Source organism: Arvicanthis niloticus, chromosome 13 (genome assembly GCF_011762505.2).
Source record: "Arvicanthis niloticus isolate mArvNil1 chromosome 13, mArvNil1.pat.X, whole genome shotgun sequence".
NCBI classification, from domain to species: domain Eukaryota; kingdom Metazoa; phylum Chordata; class Mammalia; order Rodentia; family Muridae; genus Arvicanthis; species Arvicanthis niloticus.
Window position 1 is genome coordinate 40084743 of NC_047670.1, and position 27155 is coordinate 40111897.

A 27155-nucleotide genomic window follows, 5' to 3' on the forward strand; every position below is an offset into this window, starting at 1 on the left:
AAAAACCTTAACTAAAATAGTTCAAGTGTCCACAATGACTTTATAGGTGCTACTTTTCCCAGACTGCCAAAATAGCTCAATTGCCACAATCACTTTGTAGAAATACATAATTTATTACTTCATGTCTTGATAGCAATCGAAGTAATGTTTTAAAAAACGGTTTAAAATGCCATGTCTCTACAGATATTTTAGAGGCATTGTAAGATCAGTCTATAGGCAAGTCAGAGTGAGAACAAACAAAACGGACTCAGAAAGGTAAATATATTAAAACAGCAACACAATAAAATGCCTTATCACATAATCTAAAACATAAAGTGCTCAAAATTCAACAAAGTCAATACGGGCCCTACAATACACCATGCAAAGCAGAGTCAAAAATTACTGAATAAAAGAAAGACTGCCCTGAAGATGTTCAACGGTCTATGAAATGACATGTAAACAGATTGCTACAAAACACTGTAATTAAATAAAATGCCACACTAGAGCTCTGTGGTAAACTGTATGGGGAGACAGATGAGAAGTAATTTAATCGTGTCTAAAAAGTGTCATAGAAAACTGAGTTTGCCTTGTGTTAAAAACTACCATAAGCACTAACAACTTCCAAAGACATTTTCATATGCTTAAATTTTAGTAAAACAACTTTAAAAAAAAAAAGTTTTGTATTGGTATATCCCCTAAGATGGAAAAGAAAAATATCCCCCCCTAAAACAGGCATTTTAAACACCATTCATCTGATTGTAACAAAGGGGCATATGCTGAAACTTAATTCATTAAGAAAAAGGCTTTGCTAATCTAGGGTAACAAAAAAACAAAAAAACCAATGGAGGTTTCTTAGTACCACTGAAAAACATTAATTCCGCCAACTTCTCCAACTGTAACTATCTCATCTGCTGTACATGCTTGAGCCTTCTATTTGCCCTCTTTTGTTTTTACTTGCTAAGAAGTAAGCATCCTAATTTCGTCTTTTGACTATTTAAGCCTAAACTTGTAAATTAAAGGAGACACATTCAAATATAGCTATGTACTATCTCAGGGCAGGAGTACAAGCCTGTAATACTAACTGGAAGAAGGCTGAGGCAGGATGACTCAGTTCAAAGCCAATTATACTACACAATGAGACTGTATCTCAAAAATATGTATAATAAGTAGAGAAATCCTAAATATGGAGGAAAGTGGTAATTATGCTAAATCGACAAAGAAATGATCAATGATTAACAATCCATCACTTTTAAATTTTTCAAAAATTATTGTATTGTATATGTACAAGTGTTTTGCCTACACATACATTTTTACACCAAGTGTGTGCCTGGTGCAAAGAGAAGCTAGTAGAAGACACTGGATCCTCCGGAACCAAACAAAGTTAGTGACTGTTGTGAGCTATGTGGGTGCTGGGAACGAAACCTGGGTCCTCTGGAAGAGACACCTGTATTCACAACTGCTGAGCAACTCTCTCACCCTCAATCCACCAATATTTATACAATATTATAAATTATCCATTTATTTTAAGTTAACCAACCACTTTCTAATCTTTTTTCAGACAAAGTATTTTAAAGCCCACAGTCAATTGTATACAGTCAACAGCTAATTAGGAAATAACTGCCAATGTTAACCAATGGATTATTTACTTATCTTCTTTGTACTAAAACCTGAAATGTATTAAAATGTGAATTACATAATTAATGATAATCAATAGCTACTATTCAGACAAACATTAACAGACATTTTAGAGTGCCTGCCCATTCCTATGTTAAACATCTGAGTCCAAGTTTTTAGGAAACAAATATTCACAAGTTCTGAAAGCATTATTAGAGAGAAGACCTTTGAGGAGAGACAGATTGACGGTACATTTTTAAGTAAGAACTGTAACAAACACGCCCACTCCTCATGACCTGCAACTATTTGAAAATTAAATAACCAGAACATTGTGGGGGGACCCGCCCCCCAAAACAGCAATTACTTTTTAAAATATCGAAAATAAGTTTAAGACTTCCCAGGAACAGAGAAAACAGACACATATTTTAACAATGTAAGAACCTAAGAACAGCTGATAAGTTTTTCTGTCTGTTTTCTTCTTTTGAGACATGGTTTCACTATGCTGCCCTGGCAGGCCCTGGAACTTGCTATATAGACCAGTCTGGCCTGGATCTCAAAGATCTGCCAGCCAGTGTTGGTTTATCATCATCATTGTCATCGTCGTTGTCATCATCATCATCACTTTAACAAAGTGTTCCCTCTATAATAAAACTGTTCCTTTTATTCCATAATCCCAACTAATCCAGAAGCTATTAATGAAAGACTCTCCATCTTGGTCTATTTAATCTCCTAATTTAATTTATATGCTTTCTCATGTACATTAATAAAATTACTTTTTATTCTTTAAAGGTACTCCTACTCTCCAACATTCTGAATATATTTCCCATCAACAGGTAGGGCAGGTATCAGAAGTCCTAAAATCCATTTCTGGTTCTCTTTAAAAATTATATGGATGTGTATACATATGTATTTGGTACCTCACTTCATTTTTAAATCTTTTTTGTATGTTACTACACTTTATTTATTGCACACGTGTGCACTCACTCCACAGAGTGTGTGTGAAGGTGGAGGACATCTTGGAGAGTCAGTTCTCGCTTTTCATTATCTGGATCTGGGTTCTGGAGATTGAATTCAGGTGGTCAGAATTTGGAAGCCAAGAACCTTTAGCCACTGAGCCATCTTGACATGTCTACACTTTATTTCTTGAGACAAAATCTCTCAGTGACTCTGGAGCTCATTAAATCAGGTAGACTAGCTGGCCAATGAGCTCCTGAGACCTGCCTGTCTCTGCCTCACCAGCACTAGGGCTACAGATGCTCTCCTCCAAGATATTTAGCTGTTCACATGTTTAGTGTGCTAAACTCAGGCCTCATGCATAACACAGCTGCCACTAAACCAACTAAGCCAAGGCTTGCAAGTTGTTTTTACAATTCACCTGAATAAGGGGCATTTGTTGGCTAAATCCAGAACAGAGTTTCACTTTCATATCTTCTTATGTAACATGTTTTATGTTTTCTAAATTTTCAATTAAAAAAAAAAAAAAAAAAAACAATAAAAATCTGTAATCTCAGACCAGATGTGGCAGCCCACACTTTTAACCTCAGCACTCACTCAAGAGGGCAGTGGATTTTTCTGAGTTTGAAGCCAGCCTGATCTACATAGTGAGTTTCATGACACACAGACCCTGCCACCAAAAAAAGAAAAGGGGCGGGGTAGAGAGAAAGGTAGGTAATCCCACATAAGTAGCTAGACTTCACTTTGTACAAATTTGTCATGGGAAAAACTTAGTTTCAACTTTAAAGCGACATACAAAGCTGGGTATATAACTCAGTGGTAGAAGTCTTGTCCATTGTGGGTAAGACTTTGGGTGGGTTTGAACTGCAACAAAAATTAAATAAGTACAAAAATATTTCACTTATATAGTTTTATTACACAAGTTTCCTAATTAAATATATCCTAATTTAAATACATCTCTTCAAAATTAAAATTACTATCAAATCAATGTTATAACCTGCCTAGTCCTGTCATTCTTCAGTTCTCACAACCTCTAAAAGCTTCCATTTATGAGATTAAATTACTTTTTATAATAGTAAGTACATTCTGCAGCCTTTTATAATGGTCACATCATCAAATATGATTTCTAAATCACACATTTATGATACTAAATACTATGTAAAAAAAAATTTAACCAGCAGGGGAGTTTCTGATAGCAGGATTTGACCTTCCCTGGCTATGCAAAGTCCCTCTGTTTCTGACCTTATCTTAGGCTATATCAGGGCTATGGGATTAACTCACAAAATGCAAAACAGCAAAGGCTGCCATTCCTTTATTCACATGGTAAGCGGAGCATGCTGAAGGAGCTGTTCTCATGATAACAAACAGAACTCTCTCCCCCTACACATTTATAGACTTTTTGGCTCTATCTATATTTCTTGTCACCAAATACTTTAAAAAAATTATACAGTACTAAAACTCAGAAGAGATTGTTAAAAACCTATGTTTGAAATTGGACTTGGGGATTAGTTTTGTTCAACCTTCACACAGGATGTTCTTCATGTTATTTCTACAATATACATTTGAACATTTGTTTTAAAATCATCTTCCCAAAGGTAAAATAAGTAATTTCTAACTTTTACTACCAGCGAAAGACACACCCAGTAATTAATCTCATAAGTAAATATCTCAAAGAATTACAAATGTGTCTAAAAAAAACAACCAGCTCTCTTTTTAAAGCAGTCAGTAAGTGTATTCACAAAAAAGAAAAAGTCAAAACCCAGGAAGATCAAGTGTGGGCAAATATGCCTTGTATGGAATGTGAAGAATGTGTGTATTCACATGTCATGAGTTCATCTGTACAGATGATTGGAAAGATGTTCACCCAATGACTATTACCATGGTGGTTTTAGTATTTTTAATTGTTTTAATAAACATGATCACATAGTTTGACAAAAAGAGTTATTGCCTGGCATGGTGCCAAGTTTGTAATTCCAGCTATTCATGGGTCTAAAACAGGAGGATCATGAGTTCAAGAACAGTCTAGGCATCTCTTTCAAAATAAAAAGTAAAAACAAAAGCAGAACAAAAGGGAGCTAGGAACACAACTTAGCGGTAGAGTGGTTGCTAGCAGTGTGAGATCCTAGATTCAATCCTCAGTTCTGAAAAAAGAAGGTAGACAAGAGAAGGAGGCTATTGTTATCTGACTATTAAAATATGGTAGAAAAAAACTATCATTATCAGGAAAAGGATGAGGACCTGAGTTCAGAGCCAACACCCACATATAGTTAACCTTTGCAATACTCACCCATAATCCCAACCCTAGAAAGATAGAAGCAGTTAGATCCCTAAAATTTGATGGTCAAATAAATTTGAGTCATCTGGCAAGCTCCAAGACATTAAAGATTCTCAAAGGTAAGGTGGCCAGTGATAGATATTCAATAGCAACCTCTAGCTTGAACAACACACACACACACATACACACACACACACACACACACACACACACACACGAAAAACAACAGTAGTCATATGGTACTAGCAAAGATCGAGATCAATGAAAACAAACTTCAAAGTCCAGAAATGAGCACATTCATCTGCAACCAGCTGATTATCACAAGATGACAAACTAGATACTGATGCAACTGGATATCCACACGTGAAAAGATTAACCAGAAACTTACTTCACACTATTAAGTTGTCCCAAATAGCAAGAACTTAAAAATCATAAAACTTTTCAAAGAAAACATTGGAGTGAATCTTAGAGCCTACTGCCAAGCATATATTTCTTAGACCTGGCACTAAAAGTATTTGTTTGCTTTATAGAGACAGGGTCTTAGTCACCCAGGCTGGCCTTGAACTTGATATATACCTGAGGCTTGCCACAAACTCCTGATCCTCCTTTTCTACTTCTCGTATGTAGCCAAAAAGCACTAATCTTTTTTATTTTGTAATGTTTACAATTCTCGTGAAAATGTTTTACTAGCATATGTTAATTACATAATAAATGGGTTATATGGGAACATTTCCCTACATGTACACATATATTTCAATCATGTTCACTGCCCCCACACCCTTTTGTCCGCCTCCCTGTACTCTCTGGTCCTTTCCTCTTCCTAAATGGTCACCCTGCTTCTATTTATGTTTTTACATTGGTGATCTAACGGCATCTTATCAGTGGCTACACTAAGCAAAATGTCTTCCTACCTCATTAACTATTAATTGCATAAACACTACCATTTCTGTTGCTCTGACAAAACACTAAGACCAGGGCAACTTATAAAAGAAAGCATTTAATTTGACTCACGGTTTCACTGTTAAGAGGCCACAATGCTTAAAAAAAAAAAAAAAAGCACGGCAGCATGAACAGCTGAGAGCCCACATCTGGATCCACAACTAAGAGGCAGTGACACACTGGAAAGAATCTTTTGAAACCTCAAACCTCCTAATCCTTTTGAAACTGTTCCACCAACTGGAAACTGTGAATTCAAACCTAAGGGCACACAGGGGTCATTCTCATTCTAACTACCAAATACCTCAAAAGATATCATTTAAAAAAATTAAAAGCCACAAACTGAGAGAAAATACTTAAGAAATAATGTAATTGATAAAGGGCTTGGGTCCAGAATATAAAAAGCTATTAAAACTCAACTGAAAAGCAAATAGTTCATGTACAAAGTATACTTCAATGAAACTGCTTTTTAAAAAGTAATTAAATTAAATATAATATTTTATAATCATTGCTGAGTTTGGATAAATAAAACAAAACAATTTTAAAGCTTTTTTTTTTCTTTTTTTACAAACAGATGCTGGTCATCCACTACAATTCTTATAAATGCATACCTACCATGCTAACAGACCCCTAAGAGTCCATACTACATACCAAAGACAACACTGGCCAGCTGCTAACACCACTCATACCACAGTGGAACAGGCACATCTACTTCAAAGGATGCCAACCCCAGGTTATATGTACTTGTTTCTACATACTACTCTATAAATACAAAAGAAAAAAATTAAATAATCCACATTTTAATATGGAAGTCCTAATTATCAAGGAAATGATTACCAAAATGCTTTAATCCTTGATTTTGAGGTATCTACATGTCCCACTAGCAACTTACAAACAGCTCTGACATAACTAGATGTAGGACCATGAATGGCAGCCTGGTTCCTAGTTGAACTAAGATTGGAAAACTGAGTGACCCTGAGGGATGTCAGGTGTTTTGCCTGGTTCCCAGATACTAAGCTCCTGACAAGAAACTACAGCCCCACATAGATTGGTGGCCATCAGTCACATATAAGGGCAACAACTCAAGCTCCTCCACTGGTAGAGGACCGCACCTATGGTAACACAGGCTCAAGACAGATCACCATTTTAATGAGGCACCTAAAGTCCTGAAGGGCTTAGCCAACTAAGCTTCCCTACCCAGACACTCCTCCCTGCAAAAAGTATTTAACCTCAGCCCAGCCCTGAGGAAACAGGGTACAGTTTTACTCATCCACTTTCCACCATGACAATAAATGCTTTAAAACTATGGGTCGGACTGTCTCTTTTCATCGGGATCCACCGTGGGGAGCCATAGAGGCCTGCGTCTACAGAGCAGCCATCTAGTCTCCCATACCAAGCCAAGCCAGCTGCCCGCAGAACAAGCCAAGGACTCCTCCCCACAGGACACAGCCGGAGCTCTTCCCACCCACCCCACCCCGTGTCAGATCCAGTCAGCACATGGGCCCCTACACTGTTCTCAGCTCTTCTGAGGCTCTCATCGGCACCTGGGTATCCAAGAGCCTGAGAACCAGATGGCCTCAGACTCCCTGCAGGCCCAGGGACCCCTAAGCCATCTCCAGCTGGTCCCGCGCCTCAGAATGGCCTCCCTCACCCCCAGAGCTGTTGTGTCCCGAGGCTTCCCATAGTCCAACACCCTCACAGCACCTGCGTGGGGTAAACACAGTCAAAACTCGCATGTTCCGCCGCCCCAGCGGCCCGAGGCAGAGAGGACAACCATTTAACCCTACAACTAGACTGTTTGACAATTCCAAGTATCTAAATTCATGTACACTTGGATTTAAATGAATGAAGTAGATGAAATTGACTATTTTACTTTTGGAAACAATGTATGATATGCTGTAAGACATTAACTATGTAAGACAACACAAATTTTGAAGGTAATTAATAATCTTCATTGACTAAAGTTAATGTGTTCAGAACCAGACATATCCCAGTACTTTGGGGAACTGAAAAGGATGACTGTAAAGTCTGAGACCAGCCTAAGCTACACACTGAGTTTCAGGTCAGCCTGGGCTACAGAGCCTCTATCTTAACACACACACACACACACACACACACACACACACGCACGCACGCGCGCACACGCACACACAGAGACTGCACAAACTTTACAAAAAAAATAACTGAAAAGAATAGTGAACTTATTAAGAAGATAGAAAATAAACTATCTAGATAAAACTAGAATAGTCCTAGTCTGTTTTAAAAAATTAAAAAAAAAAAAAAAATCAAAGAAAAATTCCAAGAATAAACTTCCTTTAGCTACTTGTGTTATGTGTTCTTCTAGCCACAAATCTATATTATCACTCAAAGGGATTCAAACTGAGAGCTACTGCAATTTCATGTAATAAAAGCAAGAGTCTCAAATCTTGTGTACTATAGAAGTTTCACACATTCACTTTAACGCCCCTGAAAGACCATATGTAATGAATAATCTTCAGATTGCAAGCTATCAAAGGTTTCAGTAAATATTATTTACCTATGCATCTACCCCAGAGAAAATTAATTAAACCTCTATCAAGGTCATCCTTACAGGCTGCTATATATCAAGAAAATGAATAATCAGGGCTGACTAGATGGCTCAGTTGTTAAAGGCACTTGCTACTCTTTCTGAAGACCCAGGATTGGTTCCAGGATCCATATGACAACTCACAACTACCTGGAACTTCAATTCTAAGAGATCTGGTGCCCTCTTCTGGCCTCCACATAGATGAGGCAAGAATGTGGTACAAATACAAATAAAGGCAAAATAGAGATGAGGCAAAACTTACACAATAAAGTAAAAATAAACCTCAAAAGAAAATGATCCAATCACAAGGGATACTGTTCTTATATGTAGGAACCTCTTTTAAAAGCAGATTTACCAAGACAATTTACATGCACATACACACACACAAAGAAAATTACACTCTGTAGATAACTTTTTCCTTATTTTGAGGAGGTACCAGCTGTCCTTTACATCTTTCCAGCTATGAAAAATAAAAATCCTGTCCCCTTCCATAAGAAAGGCCTGCTTTCAGTCCTTTGTACATTTGACAATGTATCCCTCCAGAATAAAACAAGCTCCCTGTGAAAGGTCTGCGTTTCCTAACGGCAAAACTTGATTAAAGTATTAGCCCAATGTTTCCAAGTATTACCTAGCACTTTTTACCCTACACAGTAAAGCTCATGTACTATCATCACTGCTGATAATCTAGTCACCACTACTTACTACAGAGGATGACACAAGAATTTTGTGGCTTCTTCGGGCATTCATAAAAATGTGAATGGGAAATTTAGAAGCTTGAAAAAGGTTTAATGTCAGACTGATGACTTTTAATATTGGGTTTTGGCCTTGAGACTACAATATTGCCAAGAGCCATGACTTTCTAAGAGAAAGGACAAAGATTCTGTGTGGGGACTGAGTTCTGGGGAGTAAAACAGCACCCCAAATCCAAGAGTGACCCTAGTAGTTGATAGGGAGATGATCAAACACTTCTCCATCCCCCAACCCATAACACTGTCCTACCTGTTAACTGAATCAATGTTTTATAACTGCACAAAAATAAGTGCAGTGGAAATGTGATACAAATGATAGCTTGGCTATTTTCTTTCATCTACACTGATGGAGAGGTGGATACACAATGAAAATAGGTCAAGCCTAGTGGCTCAGGTTAGAGCTGGGCTTACAGAGCCAATGGACATCCTAAGTACTGTACTGAACGACCATCGTGCTGTCATTTATTCAAGTCAACCAAAAACATTAAAAACTCCTTTGGATAATGGAGAGGGAATCCTGCAGTGGACAGTCTTGACTATTTACACATTTACCCCCACCACTACTATGCACACTACTTGAATCTCTGTTTGCAACTTTAAGGAGAGATGTGACTAGGAATATGATTGATGAAGTCTCCCTAACCCTCAGAAGCACCTAAATCCAGACATACCCAGTTGGATTCCAAATGCTACAATTCTCTTGGATGCAGGCAACCTGAGTATCACCCTATTTGGTTCCATGAAGGCAAGAGATATTCAGATTCAGCTAAACATTATTTGGGATGGGTTTCCAGTGAGTGAAGAAATCAAATGCCTATGGGTGGGGTTCTTTGGATTAATTCAACTTGCTGGTCATCTCTACCTCTTATATAAGAAAAGGAATTTGTCATATACTTGTACTTTATGATAGTTTGAGTGAGAATGGTCTTCTAGACTCATATGCTTGGATACTTGGTCCCCACTGGTGAAACTGGGAAGGATTGAGAAGTTTAAAGAGGTATGTCACTAGGAGTGGGCTAAAACATTCCCAGTGTGCTAAAACATGTCCCAATGGGGGTGTGTGTGTGAGAGGGGTTGAGGGGAGGAGAGAGAATCCTTATAATCATTTGCCCTACCAGTTTCTGTAACTTTGGATTTTACTGACTGAGCTACAAGCAATGGGAAACAGCCTCTACTTAGACTCTGCCTACTTTATACAGTTAACAGGTCTATCTGTTTTGAAAAGCAGCTATTAACTTGCTTCTGGACTCCTGTGGGTATTGAATGCCTGTCTCATAGAGGCTTTCTGACTTTCTAACCTGGTGTGATGATTTTAGGGTGGCTCAAGCTCATACTCAATGATTTACAATGGTATAAGTCAATGGAAAGTGGTGACTTGGATCTCAGAATCTCAGAAGGAAGCAGAATCTCAGCATTAAGTGGGAAGTGGCACCCCTGGCAAGAAGGGAATGACTTTATCCTCTCCTCTACCTGTGAAAGCAAACTATCAGACTCTACTGAGCCCACTGCTATAAAGTCAGAAGTCTTATAAGCTGAACATAACAGGTCATTATCACAAATCACTAATAATTACTTCAATTTAGTTTGTCTCCCTATAGCCAATCTTACTTCATGTTCTATCTGTTTCCTAAAAGCGAACACAAAAGGCCCAATATGATCCTGTAATCCCAAGGCCAGGCAGACATAACCAAAACGAACCAAGTATGGGCCACATACTAAATAAAGGCCAAACTGGACTCCAGAGCCCTGCCTCAAAAACTTGAAAATTAAATTAAAAATAAAAACAACAAAGAAAAATAAAAACCAAAACCCTTCTTTTCCTAATTTCCAAATTGGAGATGGACTCTAAAGCCTATTGCCTTGAATACAAATTCCCTAACACTATGCCACACTCATTCTTTTGAAAAGACAATCTGAGAATTTCACTCACCCAATAAAGTGCTTTATAGTGGTCTCCCCCACCCCCTTGCATTTAGTCAAAACTGTGTTACTATGACTTTTGCAGGTGGCCTAACACTCACTCCTCAGCATCTTTCCCAGTTCTCCTTTAACCTTGCACATTACTGCCACATAGAACAAATATTAAGATTCTAATATCATCTCTTGCCATATTCCCATGCACTCACTATTTATCTGCCTGGCCCATTTCCCAGTTCCTACCTTGGAAGGTAGTAACACACAGCAGGTCAGTTCACTCTGATTCTCTAAGACTGGAAACCCACATAGTGAATTAACCCTTAAGTCACTGTGCTGAAGTTGACAAAAACTAGGGTCAGCTGGGGAAAAGGGACCTCAACAGAGGAACTGCTTCTACTAAACAAACTGGCTTGTGGGCATGTCTGTGGGGCATTTTCCTGATTAACTATTATGGGGCAGGGGGTGGGGATGGAAGCCCACTGTGAGTAGTGGTAGTGCTATCCAGGGGTAGGTGGTCCTGAGTTCTATAAGAAGGAAAGCTAAGCAAGTCATAGCAAAGTTCTTCTCTAACTCTTAAGTCCCTGCTCTGGCTACCAAAGGACAATAACTTGTAAGCCAAATAAATTCTTCTCTACTCCAAGCTAGTTTTGGTCAATGTTTTATCAGGGGAATACAAAGAAAAGCAGAACACTCACATTTTCTACTTTTTCTATCTTCTATGAAAAGGGACCACAATTGATTTTTTTCACTGTTGCTCCAATTTGTACTCAATAACTACTTGGGTAAATTAATGGCCAGTCACATACCAAGAGTTATGCCATATGTTCAAGAAAAGAATTTATATATACAACTTCTTCTGTTGTGTAAAGATATATAAAACACACTGACAATCATGTGTGGGGGCACACACCTGTAATACCAAAACTATGAAGGCTGAGATGAGATTTCAAATTCAAGACCAACCTAAACTATGAGGCCCTGTCATTAAAAAAGAAAGAAAAAAATTACAATAATGTCAGAGGATTATAAGGAAGACTGGTATTTCCATTTTACTGTTTTAGAAGTTTGTTGAGAGATAGTCTCATGTAACCAAGGCTGTCCTTGAACTTGTAATCCTACCTCTCTCTATCTTTCAAGTGCTAGGATTACAGGTATGATTTGGTACTCCCATTTTATAATCTCAGGATTATCCTATTTCAAACTAGAAATTAAATGTCATGTTTTATGTCCATATATGCTGTTTTTAAACCACTTATAAGCACTACAATTTTACAATGAAAAGAGTCTATAAGTTAAAAAAAATACAGATGTGTACTTCAAGGGACTAAAGCACATAGGTCAGTAGTAGAGTATATGCAGAAGCTTGTGTAAGGCTATGGTTTTAATCCTGATCAGGGAAAGGAGAAAGAGTGGCAGATGACTGCTCAAGACCTAGTTAAATCTCAGATTCACTTATATGAGTGTATTCAATTCTCTATTACCCTTACCAAGAAAAGAGGTGGCACAAGTAATCCAAATAATAACAAAGAATGTCATAATTCTTTTCCTTAGCAAATGATATCCAAAAATGCTTATTCTGACCTACAACTCAGTATCATCTGAATCGTCTGAAAGCATGCCAACTGATGACTGGAAGAAGTGTCCCACACACTGTTATCAGTCCAAGATTTACCATATGCCACATGATGCACTAGGCAAAGTACACTAAATAGAAATTACTGCAGAATAGAAAAGAACGCAAATGGTCAGCTTCAGTATTCCACACAATACATATTACTGAATCCTTCCCGAGAAGTATGTACCTGATCAAAACAGTTACAAAAAACGATCTAACTAAACAAAAGACCCCAAGAGTGTATTTTTACAAACCAGTCATTCTCACCCATGATTGTATTATTCAGATGTGAAGATATTAAGAAGTTAAGTACATATATTCTGTATGTGTTATGTTCGTATGGGTATTTATATAGAGAGTATGAAAACCTTAAGAATGATTTCCTTGTTTGAAGAATTTTACACAAATGGCACTAATTTGCATTCTATTTACTTGCTTGGGTGGAAAGGGGAGGAAGTTGTTACTGGTGAGCAAGAATGTATACACTACAAGGAGAAGACAGAACAAGTGAACGTCTCTGTCTGTAATGGCTGAAAAGTTGAGATTTCTTACCCGAAGAATACCCTCTAAATATTTAATGCAAAATAAGACATCAAACTAATACCTTGAAATAAAAATTTATCTGAAGACCATGAGTCAAAAATGTACACCACCTAGAAGCCATCTGAACAAATATAGCCAAAGCTCTTTGAGCCTTAGTTTCCTAATGTTGATCAAGAATAAATTAGAAGTTAACCTATGTTTTCCAGGGTTGTCATAGAGTTAATTTAGTGGGTATAAGGCAGCTGCTCAACACTGCAGCCTAGCACCTGACTCCTCTTCTATCAGACAGCAGTATAAGTATTTATCTAACAAGACTGTTGTAAAATTAAACCATGTTTTAAAGTACTGCCTTGGCCTAAAGAAACATATTACAAGTGTTATAACTACTGGTGATATATCAGCAAGACTAGTCCAAAACTGAGTTACCACTGCACTATTAAATTATGCCATCTTTGCTATGTGAAAAATCTTTGAATAAATTAATCTACTTTAGTAAACAGATATAGCAGAGCTCCCATAACCAAAACACTTTATGCTAACTCTTAGAAAATGCTCTAAATTGACTACTGTTCACAAATGCTGGCAAGATAGATGTATCAAACACCAAAAAACAAATCCAGTCTATAAATTAGAACATAACACAAATGGTATATCTATTCTTCTTTGTCCCCTAAAGATCTCAAAATAACTTAATAACCCAACATAGCAAATTCAAAATATTCAGTATACTTGAGAATCTGCAGCTCAGAGCAAAAAACCTTCCTCTAAAACTTTTGCCACATATTTACAATAGTTCCAAAGTGCTGTTATAATCTAGGAGACCCAAAATATTAATAATTGATATACTATACACCAGCAGAAACTGCTATGCTGTGCTACAAAAGGATAACCAAAAATAAAAGACAGAATTATAGACACCAACAGAAGTGTTTTCAAATAATATAGTCTTTTGCTTTCCTTAAACAGGGAAAGAGAAAATTACTGACTCTAACAACTGGAGCATCAATACTTAGTAAGAGTGATAATCCATGCTTTTCCCTAAGGAGACAAGGAGTAATATGAAAAACCATCACTCTGCACTTCTCCATCAATTACTGTTTACTAAGTAAAGATAAATGGTTACTTCAAATGCAAGTCAAACAATCTTGAACATGGCACCATTCCACACCCATTATTTTTAAACTATTTTCAGAAAGCTCAGAGAAATGAATTTTTAAACTCCATTAAACATCACCTATACTATGTAAGAAATCAACTGCCTTCACCTTTGCTTGGACAACCAAAAGCAACTTATTAACTTGACTCCCCTTGATCAAATGGTCTCTTTCTTAGTAAAGAAAAAAAGTATACCCTGCTCAGTTACATGTAACACTACAGAACCAGCAGCATTTTACAAAGCAAGGCTTTCTTCCAAGGGAGCCTCATCACTACTGACGTTATAAGGGATTTCCTAAATCATCTAGCAAAACCACTCTGGGGAAAAAAAAAAAAAAAAAAGAATGAGAAATCTTATTGCTGGGGCAGGGTGAGATGGCTCATTGAACTCCTTTAGTTCAATCCCTGAATCCCATGGTGGAAGAAGAAAACAGAATCACACACAGACTCCTGCACTTTCACACACAAACACACATCAATTAATTTTTTTTAAAGTGAAATCTGTCAAGTGGCTTTTCAAAACCTAAAGTGGGGGGGGGGGGGCCCGGGGGGGGGAAGACCCTTCAAACCCAAGAAGAACAAAAAAACCTAGTTGCTCCGAAAGAGAAAAGTATTAGAAAATGCTGCTGTGGCCATTACAGGGAGGCATGGCTGCAGTGCTGTGTGTCGTGTCTGCTTTGAAATGAACTGGAGTTCACCATAACGGACCACAAAAGTCACAGTGCAGAAAGTGCTGTTAGTTCATTTTATAGATGCCGATTAGGCAGTTTCAGTTAAACTTTACAATAGACTATCAAATACGCTCCAACTACGGTCATTCTCAGCGCTAAGTGTCTGTTTCCATTATTAAGCACAATTAAAGAATTAAAACGATCTGTGTGTTTTTTCTTTGGATATACTAATCTAAAATTATGTGCAATGAGGTGCCAGACACACAAGTGACAAGAGTTCCTTCGGTTATAGGAAGGCACTCATATGGAACATCAGTATGCCAAACTGCAAGACTCAAAGAACTCAAAATTGACACACATTTCTCAGCAGCAGGGTTCAAAGGTGTCAAACTCAACACACTTCAGAAGTGAGAAAGTGTCAATGAATCGGAACACTTTGCTTTAAACAGAATGGCATTTTGTGGTTCTACAAGGGTTCAGGCATTCCAGCAGCATTTGGAACGGAAGGGGATACAGGAGTGTCTGTAAGTTTTGTCAGAGACAAGAAAAAGTCCCACTAACGGTACAAACAGGTGATGTTTCAAAGCAGGCATGAAATCACGGAAAAGAACACTTTTTGACTAATTTTATGCTCAAGAGAAAAATTAATGTACCAAACACGAGGGAGGCGGTGTGGCCCAAAGAAGCCACGAGGTTACACACACACCCCGATGGCCATTCTCACGAGACTCTGACAGACATAGATTTGGGTAATTATAGTAAAAAGCTGTGTGTGTTGGAAGCACACTAAGACCACACCCTAAGACTGAGCATCTGGACTTTAAAACGCGGGGAATTAAAAGTTGAAAGGTCTGGCCTCCTAGGTGAAAGACACAGCGATGGGAGCAAAGACACACAAACCCTCCATGGGCGCAGGGTGTCCCGGCAAAGCGTAGCCTGGTCCGAGGAAAAGGGTGAGGGCCCCGGGAGAGCTGGCCCGGAGAGCAGGGGCCCCGGGGCACGGAGGAGCCTAGGAGCCGGGGCGCAGGGGAGCACAGGGGCAGGAAGGCAGGCAAGGAAGCAGGGGAGCCGAAAGCGCCGGGCACCGGGGCGCCGGCTCCCGCACGCGCCGCGGCCCGAGCGGAAGAGCGGACGCCGAGAATGAATGGGCGGAGGCCGGGCCCAGGAAGGGCCGGGAGCGCGCAGGGCGGCCGCGCGGCCCGCCGCGGCGCAAGGGGCGTGAGGAGACGACCGGCCGGTCACTCACCCGCCGCGAGCTTGGGCACTCGGCCGCGCTTCTCTCAGCCGCCGGCGGCTCGTCACGGCGCTAGGGGGAGCCCCGGGCCCGGAGCGGGCGGCGGCGGCCGGACCGGGAGCCCCTCCGCACCTGCCCCTCTGGCGGAGCCGCGAAGAGCCAGGCGACGGCGGCGACGGCGGCTTGGAGTGGGGAGGGCAAGAGACCCGGATGTACAGGGTAACGGCGAAGGGGGGAGGGGGAGTGCCAGGAAGTGAGGGCGCCGCGGACCTGTCCGGCCGTGCGCATGCGCCGCGCGACCGCTGCGCAAGGTAAAGTCTCGACCGTCCTCTCCGCCCTCTTCTCCCACCCTTCGGGAAAGGGGCGGGGCGCGGGCCGAGACAGGTGGTCTGGCGCGCCCCAAGGAAAGCCAGGGGGCGCGGCCACGCCGCACGCGACCACGCCCTCCCTTAAAGGGGCAGCACTTTCGCGTCCGGGAGGTAGCGAGGGTCTTACTGTGGCGGTGAACAACTACAGGTCAACAAGCTCAGAAAGAGACCAAGGCTCTGAGCTAAACCCAAAGAAGACGCCGCATTCCAGCATCCGGCACCTGGAGAGGCCTGGCTCCTGGCAGCAAGCCTTTCCCCTCGGGCCTGGTACTGAGCCTCTCTCGTGCTTCCAGAGACGGCTCTGGCGCTAGGCAGGCTCCCCAGGGCCTAGGCACCTTTATCGCCTGCGATGCTATCGCGGAGACGCCCTTGGGAGGTGTTAAATGATCAGTCTGGGAACAGAAATGAGACTCCACTTGATAACGTGGCTTGCCACGCACAGTCTTTTAGATAAATCAGACTCTTGTTCCTGGGGTCGACTCAACGCAGAAACGTTGAGTGGACTGCAATTCTGATGTGATGTGGGGCTACGCCACTTAATTACTTCTCTAATCCCACTGTCACTCTTGGAAAATAAATGTTCCCTTTCCTTCTGTACACACACACAAAGGTCTCATCTACTAGCTCATTCGACTCCTGCTGTAAAACTCAAAGCATTAGCGCTGAAATATAAATGATTAACAGTCCCCTATGACTATATTACATGGAAGTAAAGGGTTTTGAGCATTTTGGGGTTAAAACCCCAACTGAAAATCCCATGAAAGTATGGACTTTCTTTTTTTCTCCCTAGGAGGATGCATATGATTTCCGACTCATGAACTTAGAGACAGTTTGAAACCTTAATCACAAGCATACCTTTTACTCCCCATCAGCCATCTTAATAGAGAACCACTGGCCTTGATGAATGTAGCCAATTAATCTGGTGTCTTCTACCGTAGGAAGCCTTTGTCTTGGTCAGCCTGTCTCTGCCTCTTCAATTTCATGAAGACAATTTGGCATGCAATACAGTCAGGAGAGCCTGGGGGTGGGGTGGCATACATTAAGGGCAAGAATCCTACCTCTCAGATCTTTATATTTCAGGAGGCTTTGCATTCAAAACACTATATTGGGTTTTCATCTTTTTTTTTTTTTTAATCAAACTGAATGACAGAACTATCCTCACCATCCAATAAGGCTTGGTTTATTTACGTGACACATACTGGCATTCATTGGCCCATAAATATAACACCATGTATCTGACTGGTCCCTCAGACACCAGTTCAAAGCAACCACACAACAACTGCAGAAATCTCTCCCATGAACATCCAGTTTAGCTGGAGCACCTCCAACCATAAGGAGCACATCTTGGCAACTGTCAGCACCTTGTCTGAGGAACCTCAGATTGCACACTGCAATCTTCATCCACTGGCCTTAATGCTATCTGTGGGAATCAAAAGTGGACATTGGCCTGCGGTGCTTAAACTCCTCAAAGAGTTGGCTGGTGACTACTAAGAACAACAGGACAAGTTCTGTAGAGAGCACAGAATGCTCCTTTCAGAGCAGCTTCCCCCTCATCAAACCAGGACCCATTTCTGGACATATTGAGAAACACAAGCAAGCTCTACCATTGCCCACGTGCAGAAAGATGGCTCGGGAAAACGAGCCCCCTACAAGAAAGGCTAAATTTATTCTTCCACAGCCCCTTCTCTGCCCATCTGCCTAACCATGATCACATTTCATTCAGCTGAGGCCAAAGGTTTAAGAGTTTTAGATTACAAAAGCCAGCAGAAGGACACCAAGAAGACGTTTACGAAAGAGGAATGGCCAGTCAGAGATGCAGTCACGGCAGCTACCTCAGATCTCTGGAATCCTCACATTGCTTACGCCGTGCCAAGCATTGCACTCAGCCTTTGACTTGCATTTCCTCCTTTGCTTTTCATAGCCGTCCCATCTGGTACTGTTTTCATGTCCGCTTTGTAAATGAGGAATGCGGGGTTCAGTATGTGACAGTTCCAGGATTCGAACGCAATCTGTCAGCTCTAAGATCTGTCTGCTTCTCCGTGTATGCTACACTCTTAAGTTCTCAGATTTCAAAGCACGAGGATGATAGAGCCAGAGAGAGATGCTCAACAGCTAAGAACACTTAACTATTCTTACAGAGAATGTGTGTGTGTGTGTGTGTGTGTGTGTGTGTGTGTGTGTGTTACCCTCAGGCCTTCACAGGCATATGTATACACATGGTTTCACATATGTGTATGTACACACACGCGTAAGTGAAAATGAATAAATCTTCATAATGTTAAGATAAACTGTTCTGTTCAATCAATTTTGTACTATCCCCTCTATTATATCCCAGGAATTATGGGAGGGTCTGAGGCAGAGAACACGTGGTCCATCTTTGAGGTCTTTGGAGGTTTCTATGAGAGAGCAAGAGCTTGATCATTGTAACAGAGAATGTTGTAAGGTATGTCGTAAGAAGGAGCTATCTCTGCTTGGAACAGCTCTGAAAATTTTTGCAAAAACCTGCACCTTTGGAGATGGTCCTGAGGAATTGAAGAAACAATAACAAAAGGGTTCAACCAGAGAGCAAGAGAATTCTGAGACAACTGGGATAGAAAAAAAGGACAATGAGAAGCCAAAGCCACCGCAAATCTTACACAGTAACAGGGAAAAAAAGATACTTGTTACCAAGGGAGAAACAGAACCTGATATATTTCCTATCAAGACCACTTGGAACACGATGTCCAAATGGACCCACCGTGGGAGACAACAGAGGCCAGGAGGCCAGCTGAGAGGCTCTGGAGGGTCCAAGTTGACAACAGTCTGAAGCTGGGGGGTGGCTTAGTCATAGAACACTTGGCTGGCATGTTCAAGGTCCTGCAGATATTATTCCCAAGCCAAGGAAAGAATAAATGCTAAAATTAAGATATGTAGCCATGTGTTTCCCTGAGTTTATGACTGATTGAAACTAGGGTCAAAGAAAACAGGAGCTGCAGGGACACTGACCAATGTGTTAGCTGAGGACACTATGTGGATGGTGTCACCATCAGGCCCCAGTTATCTTTACCTGGTTTTCATGCCTCTCCTCCGACCACCCATGTAGGCACACACTGCTTTAACTGCTATCTTGAGATGAGCATGACTGTTTCCCAACCTTTCTCCTTTCCCCACAGATGCACCTAGCATTTAACAGCTACAGACTAGTTCACCACACTGCAATAGCTCAGTTCCCTTCCATTGCTCGCCCTATCCAACATGCCAATTGACCCTAGACCTGCTCACAATGGGGATTTTTGCAAGGGCAGAGCTAAGCCCAGGAGAAAGAGCCTTTAGGTAAATGGGGCCAGCAGACTATAAATCCTCCCTAGGAAGAAGAATCTTGTGCAACTGAATTACATGTAGATGCTGCACAACTCTGGGGGGGGGGGGGAATTCCTGATGTCTAATTCCCTACAGAAGCTGCCGTTAATGTCCTCACCCCTTCACGTTACTCTTTCCTTCATTCATTTGCCCCATGTGCATCGTTGGGAAGCACAGGGCAAAAGCAGAGCCAAAGCCACTCCAAAACTCTGGATTGTACAGCCTGGCCAGGTTCAATACCTGCTCCAGGACATACACAAATTCAACCTCCTGCAGTGTCAGTGTCTCCAACAATGTCTAACAGCCTCCCTTCCTTCCTGACAACTTCCTGATTCCTGCCACTGCACCCTGCATTTCCAGGCAAGCCCATGGGGCAAGGAAGCACATACCAAAAGTGCAGAGCTGGAGTGTACCAGTGAAGGAGGGCCATTCATTCAATAGCTCCAACCTCCCATTTCCTACCTGGCCAATGGGCATAAGAATCTACCTACTTTCTAGGAAGGCATGGAATGCTCAGAAATACTGTATAGGAAGACACTGTCTGACCCCAAAGAGTTGTCCTTATCAACTGTTACTGCCATGGCAGCCACCTCAGCTTTTGTTGTTCCGCTTTTTGAGAATGAATTGTGACCACATAACTTCCCTGGATTATAACTGCTGGGTCAAAGGATCTAAACACGTTTGTGGTCTTTAAGCTGCATTACCCAGTTAGTTGCCCTACAACCTCACGTGACATGCACACTCAGGATGCGTAACCATGAGGAGAACAGCTTTGCTCGCCTTGCCACCTGTCTGACAGTCAAGGCCTGGGCTCACTGTCCTCCACTGTACCCTTGTGAAGCACTGGCTAACTCAGAGCCAAAGCCACCCCCAATGCTGGATGCAGCCACGTCACATTCAAAGCCTGCTCTATAATTTCCCCCTTTCTCTTCCCAGGATAAGCAAACAGGGAATCTTCAAAGCCAGAGGCTCCTTCCAAGCATCCCCTCCACGGTCAGGGCTTCCAAGCAAAGATTTCACAGTTCCTCTGTGGCCAAGGAGCCAATGAATATTTGATGAGAGCAGACAGTGAGGCCTGGGATATGGCTGGAAGCTCATTGCACACTGAAAGAAGACATCAGAACTGCCATTTCAAAAGAACCAAAGACGGACCCACCATATCAAACCCAAGACCTTCCTGCTACTTAACAAAACATTAACCAGTTCCCTGAAGCCGCTGTAGCCAAGCTCCCCGTAAGTTAAAAGCTCTGTATATGAGTCCTAGTATATGAGTCCCAGTCATGTTTCCAAACAGAACACATTTTCCACAGAGGAGGTGTTGAAGGCTCTTTTTCCAGCCCTCTTAGTGAACTACATCAGAAAAGGGGGCCCCACTGTCCTGCATCAGCTGTGACATCTCAGAACTGCACATCCACTTTCTCTTCCCGTGTCTTAGCTCAAAGATTCTTGCCAGATTCCTTCCTAAAGATGAACACCTACTTTCCTTCATTCACCTTCAGAGCACTTAACTTTCATAAACTGTCATTTTTAACGCTTCTTAGCTTAAAAAGAAGAAGAAAAGAGGAGGAGGAAGAAGAAAAGGAGGAAGAGGAGAAGGAGGAGGAGGAAGAGGAGGACTCGAGCTCTGCCACACTGCCTCTACCATGAGCACTGCACTCCCCGCTACAATACCCAACTGCTAGACGACTCCACACACATATAAGGCGTGATTAAACGGAGGGCCGGGCAGTAACTGAGATGCTGTGGGCCTCTATACCAGTGGTTTTTTTTCACTCTGTGAGTAATATGTTGACTGAAGCAAAAAATTGAAAATACATATGAGCAAAAAGAAAAATATATAAATACTCATGATCCAACCACCCACAACATATGGATCCCCTTCCAAATGTTATTATGTATCTATATAAAGATAGTATATTTTTGTAAGAATGGCTCATATCTGAATACTGATCTGCTCTGCTCTACCTCATAGCCTAGCTTAGCTCCCCACCCCCACCCATGAACATACTATAGTTACATCACTGTTAGAGGCTATTTAACAGTTCACCATAGACACAGCATGAAATATGTAACCAGTTGAGTCTGAGGTAAGGTAAAAGAGGGCTTCCTTCAATGTCACAGAAAGCAAAAGGCCTTCTCACTGCACCCGCCTCCTGACGGGCTTCCCACTTCTCCCCGTGTTTGCATTGCTTCAGTGCTGTATTTGCACACAGCTGTGCTCCCACCGCCCAGTCACCACCTGGACTTATTAGCAGCCCCACCAGCCAAAGCAGCAAACTGTAGCTGGAAAAGCTGAAATTTGAGGGACGACAACTCTGAGTTCAGCATGGGAATCTGCCACTGAGACTGGCGACCGGAATGGCAAGCACGTTTTTTGTGCCAAGATTTTAATTGGAAAAAAAAGGAAAAGATCTTCTGTGCACACTGTTCTTTCCCCCCCTCTAAGCCTATCCCAAGGCAAAGCTTTTCCCAGGAGGGGTGGGCTGGCCTGGGAGCTGCTCACTCGGCGCAGTTTGAAGTCCAAAGCCCACTGCTCTAACTGCAGATGTAGTGGCTGCCGGAAAATTCAAGAGGCACGCTCAGGATGTACACCCCTTTGCCGCAAACATGTCTTTCAACCCAGGGTGGGATCCTGCAGCACAAAGGACTGCTCACTGGGCCTTTTAGCCCTGGCAATCGTGAGCCCTCCACAAGCAAGGACACAGGCTTTGGGTGGTCACCTTTAAGAAGGGACAAGATGACATGAGATCTGGGACAGCACCAGAGCAATGGGAAAGGAAGGTGCCTGGGTGGGCCATTCATTTCCCAGCCTCATTCCACTGTCACCCCAAACCCTAATCTCTGCTGTCATATCCACCCACCTCTGTAGCACACACTCAGTGTCATAAGCCCTGGACTGGTGAGATGCCTCGGAGGGAAAGAATAACAAGCTTGGCCTGAGTTCAATCCTGGGACTCACAAGGTGGAAAGCAAGAACCGACTCCTCAAAAGTTGTCTTCTGACCTCCACACACACTATGTTGTACTTATGTTACACATAACACACAGACACACACACACACACACACACTCAAAGCACACACACTATCTATAAAAAGAATTAAAACATAATTTTCCCTGGAAACAAAGAAAATCCCTAGCTGTAGCCAAAGCCACCTATTTATCAATGACATTTTAAAACATTTTTTTTTAAATGCATTTTACAGAAATATCATGCTTACACAAAGGCGGGGGGGGGGGGGCAGAATCCTGTGGTTTGGCACACAGTTACAGGACCACTGCCGCCGATCCTGCTGCTGTACACAGAATGGCTGACGCCCACTGCACATTCAAACCTTCCAGCACCGTCATAGGATTCTACTGCTCAGCCGGAGATGAAGAAACTCAGCAACAGAGTTCATCTATCTGCAGGAAGGCCCACCTTCCTCACTTTCTCCCTTTCTTTCGGCTACAATTGGCCAAAGCTCTCAGTGTCCAGGTTTCATTTCTAACCTAACCTTCACCCTAATAATAATCACTGTGCTGTTTTGATTATTGGGCAAAATAACAGGAACAAACGGGGGTGTCAACATTCTGTCTTCAGCCTTTGCTAAAAGAACAGCAGTTAGACACAGTGAAAATCCAAGAGAGCTTAAATGTCTGCGATGGTGCTTCCTCCCTCAGAGGAGGACCAATCCACGCTGCAGGCGGACAGTACTAGCTCACGGGCTGGGGCCTCATACTGAATAAAAAGGAGCCGCTGCAAGTTGAGCGGCAGTGTCCGTTCACCTCTGCTCCCTGACTGTGTCTTCAGCCTGTGCTCCAGCACAAACCCTTCCTTCTAGGCCACGTATTTTTTTCAAAAGTGAAATGTAACTAAAAAAATAACGACAGTTTCCGACGTTCCTATGTTCGTGTTCAGACTTGGAAGGCTGTCGACAGACACAGGCTCCAAGTCAATCTGGGCTCGACCAGGCCTGAATGTTTCGCTCACCTGAAAAGAGAGGGGACGTGCAGGCACTTGCTGCCAGAGACACAGCACAGGACTTGGCAAACGGAAGAACTCAGTCAAAAATGGCCTTTCTTTCCTTTTTGTTTCGTTATTTGGGGGATGTACTGACCACATGACTCAGGTGGTGCTGGTATAAAGTGCTCATTATGTACAGAAATAAAAATAAATTCCTGAGGGAAATGGCACAAAAGCCAAGCCATAGAACGAATGAAAACTACCTTCACTACCGGCTCTTGAGCAAGCCATTTCTTTTCCATGAATCTGTTTGCTCATCTCTGAGTAAAGGGTTTGTCCTCAGTGACTCACTCATTCTCTCTGTACATTCATAGTCCTGACATTCCAAATGCACTATAGTGCGCTGACAGCGCAGATCATATACGGTTACTAAGTCCACAGTAACAGGAGAAGATACTTTGTCATTTTTCAGACATACTGTTTTCTCCACATGTTGATGCCTCCTGAGAAAGCACACAGAGTATCCTCTGTCTTTCTCCAAGAACTAGATAGACCTAGACCTATAATGCTTGTTTTGTTCTGGTTTGTCCCCTAAAACAACGCCTGACACATAGTAGGAGTTCATTTGCTGAGTTAAAATGTCTGAGTTTTGGGGCTGGAGAGACAGCTCAGTGGTTAAGGGCAACTCACTGCTCTTGCAGAGAGGCCCATTATGTTCTCGTCGCCCACAGAAGAGGATCTCAACTGTCTATAGCTTCAGTTCCAAGGGATCCACCACCTCCTCCTGACCTCTACAGCACATATGCAGTATATATACACACATGTAGGCAAAACACTCACACACATAAAATAACTTTTTTAAAAATCTTTCAATTTTTAATAAAGCTTTATGGTTATTGGGAGGTGGGAAAATAGTTTCATTACTAAAGTGCTTGCCTAGCATTTATGAAGCCTTGTTTTCAATCCCTAATACCACATAAACTGGGCATGGTGATGAATGCTAATCTAATCCTAGCACTCAAGAGGGAGGGACGGGAGTATCAGAAGTTCAAGGTCATCCCTAGCTATACTAAACTGAGTTCAAGGCCAACCTCAACTACCTAAGACCCTAACTCAAAACAAAAACAAAACGGATGACTATTATGGGAAAAGAGTAAAATACAAAATCATGTATATCATAGGATGCTATTTCTATACACAATATCTATCCTGATCTCTGGGGAAATTGTAGTAGGAAGAACCAGAGAAGTTAAAATTCTGTGATAACAGGGTGGGAGTAGGGATAAGTCCTTAAATGTCTCGAAAGGTCTATTGTTCAAAGGATGGCAACTGGAATGGGAGGGCTGTAAGCAGGACAGACAGACACAGCCAAGGGATACGGAAAGAGCTGAAGGAAGCACGCAGCATTGAAGAGAGCCGGCAGCACAGAGAAGACTTGTGGCTGGTAATCTATTAATGGCAACAGGATCACAGGGGAAGAAAGAAAAGTAGGTGATATGACACCACTGAAGAAAAGTCAATTTACCTGAAAGTTTTAATTACAAGTTAATATCTATTAAACCATTCCCAGGTGCACACCATCTCCCCCCATTAATTGCCTCAGTTAATGGAAGCTTCAATGACTCTATGCACAAACATGCACTTGGGGCTGTCACATGCTACTGTTCTGAGTCCCTACATGCTTTGTGACCTACTGCTGCAGTTGCAATTGATTAGAGTGCCACAGACAGAAGCTCACCGATGGGATGCAGATATTTCTTTAAACAAATAGCCAACACATTCCAGCCCGGGTTACGTACTGCTAGGGGTGCACCCAGAGTTACATGAAGTAGCCTTCCCTTCCAGGGATGAAAGATACACTATCTTACTCCGGTACAGTGCCTTGCAACTGATAAATGATAAAAATAAGACACCCCATAAATTTAAAAAGTGGGTATTGTTCCCTCAACTTCAAGAAGTCAGGGAAGGAAATACCTGCTAACCAGGTACTCCTGAGCCAGCACTGACTCTGGTAGAATCCCAGACACAAGCGTGTACCTGGCACACAGCTCCAAGCCAGCTAGTCAGGGGCCTATGTGGCCAACAGTGCTGACTTACCTCAGTTGGGAGTTAATGTCACTCCAGCCCTACCACCAAGAGTTCATTTAAGCACCACGGAGGAATGTGTTGAATAGCCATTAGCTATAGACACTGATATGTGAAATTCATAACTTTAAACAGCATAACAGGATAACTCATACATGAGTTAAAAGTGTGAATGAACTTAGCTTCTCAGAGTTACTTTTTCAAGTCAGAGATACTGCATGAATTCAGAGAAAAGGCTGTTGTATTGATTTCCATGCTTAACATTTTCGTGTTTAACAGGTCACTTGTTCTGTGTGTGCCAATGTCTTAGTTTCTTTTCCTGTTGCTGTGATTAAATGCACTGACAAAACAAACTTAGGGGTAAAAGGGTTTATTTCAGTTCACAGTTCCAGGTTACCCTCCATGGAGCAGGGAAGTCAAAGCAGCAGAACTTGAGAGGAATGGTCACATTATATCCACAGGCCAGAGCAGGTAAGTTAATGCATGCCTGCCTGTGCTAAGCTTGCTTTTTCTACTCTAACAAAATTCAGGATCCCCTGCCTAGGGAGTGGAGGACCCTGCCTAAGGAATGTTGCTGCTCACAGTGGGTGGATTTGGGTTTTCCCTCCTTAGTTAATGAAGTCAAGATAATCATCTATATACATGCCTACAAGCCAACTTGACCTAAACAATCTAGACAAGGCTTCACTGAGACTCTTTTACCAGGTGATTTTAGAATGTATCAAGCTGACAAAACTAACCACTGCAGCCTACTGGGATTCCAATGAACTGCCTAATATTTGAAGGCAAGAACTTTGAAAATCATCTTTAATAATTTACATTAAAAAAAAAAAAAAACTAAGGATCCAAGGTGTCAAAAAACTTGTCTACTGGTTATGAGGAGTGCAATCCAAACCCCCCACCCCATCAGACCTGGGATCTAGGCTATGTAGATCACAGATGATCATGTCTACACTGCCAGAGAACAACTGAGTTCATGGTCAAAGCTCACTCTGACTCCCTGAGGCATGAACAAGAGTCCTGGTTGTTTTTTGTTTTTTGGGGTGTGTGTGTGTGTGTGTGTGTGTTTTTGTTTTTGTTTGGTTTGGTTTTTCGAGACAGGGTTTCTCTGTGTAGCTCTGGCTGTCCTGGAACTCACTCTGAAGACCAGGCTGGCCTCGAACTCAGAAATCCGCCTGCCTCTGCCTCCCAAGTGCTGGGATTAAAGGCG

At 41.9% G+C, this 27155-nt stretch overlaps 1 protein-coding gene across 11 annotated transcripts in view; it reads right to left on the reverse strand.

Moving 5' to 3' along the window:
• Cyrib (CYFIP related Rac1 interactor B) overlaps positions 1–27155 on the reverse strand; it is a 126942-nt gene that overhangs the window by 49524 nt on the left and 50263 nt on the right. The window contains exon 1 of one of the 11 annotated variants that reach the window (XM_034516879.2): positions 16221–16435. The exons of 6 other annotated variants lie outside the window; for them this stretch is intronic. Coding sequence is in view for 1 of the 5 variants with exons in the window: in XM_034516880.2 (XP_034372771.1) it covers positions 15875–15881 (7 nt within the window). In the remaining 4 variants the exon portion in view is untranslated. Of the gene's footprint in view, positions 1–15874; positions 15897–16220; positions 16436–27155 lie in introns of those variants that run through there. 4 more of the 11 variants (XM_076911411.1, XM_034516875.2, XM_034516883.2 and 1 more) reach the window with 4 other exon arrangements.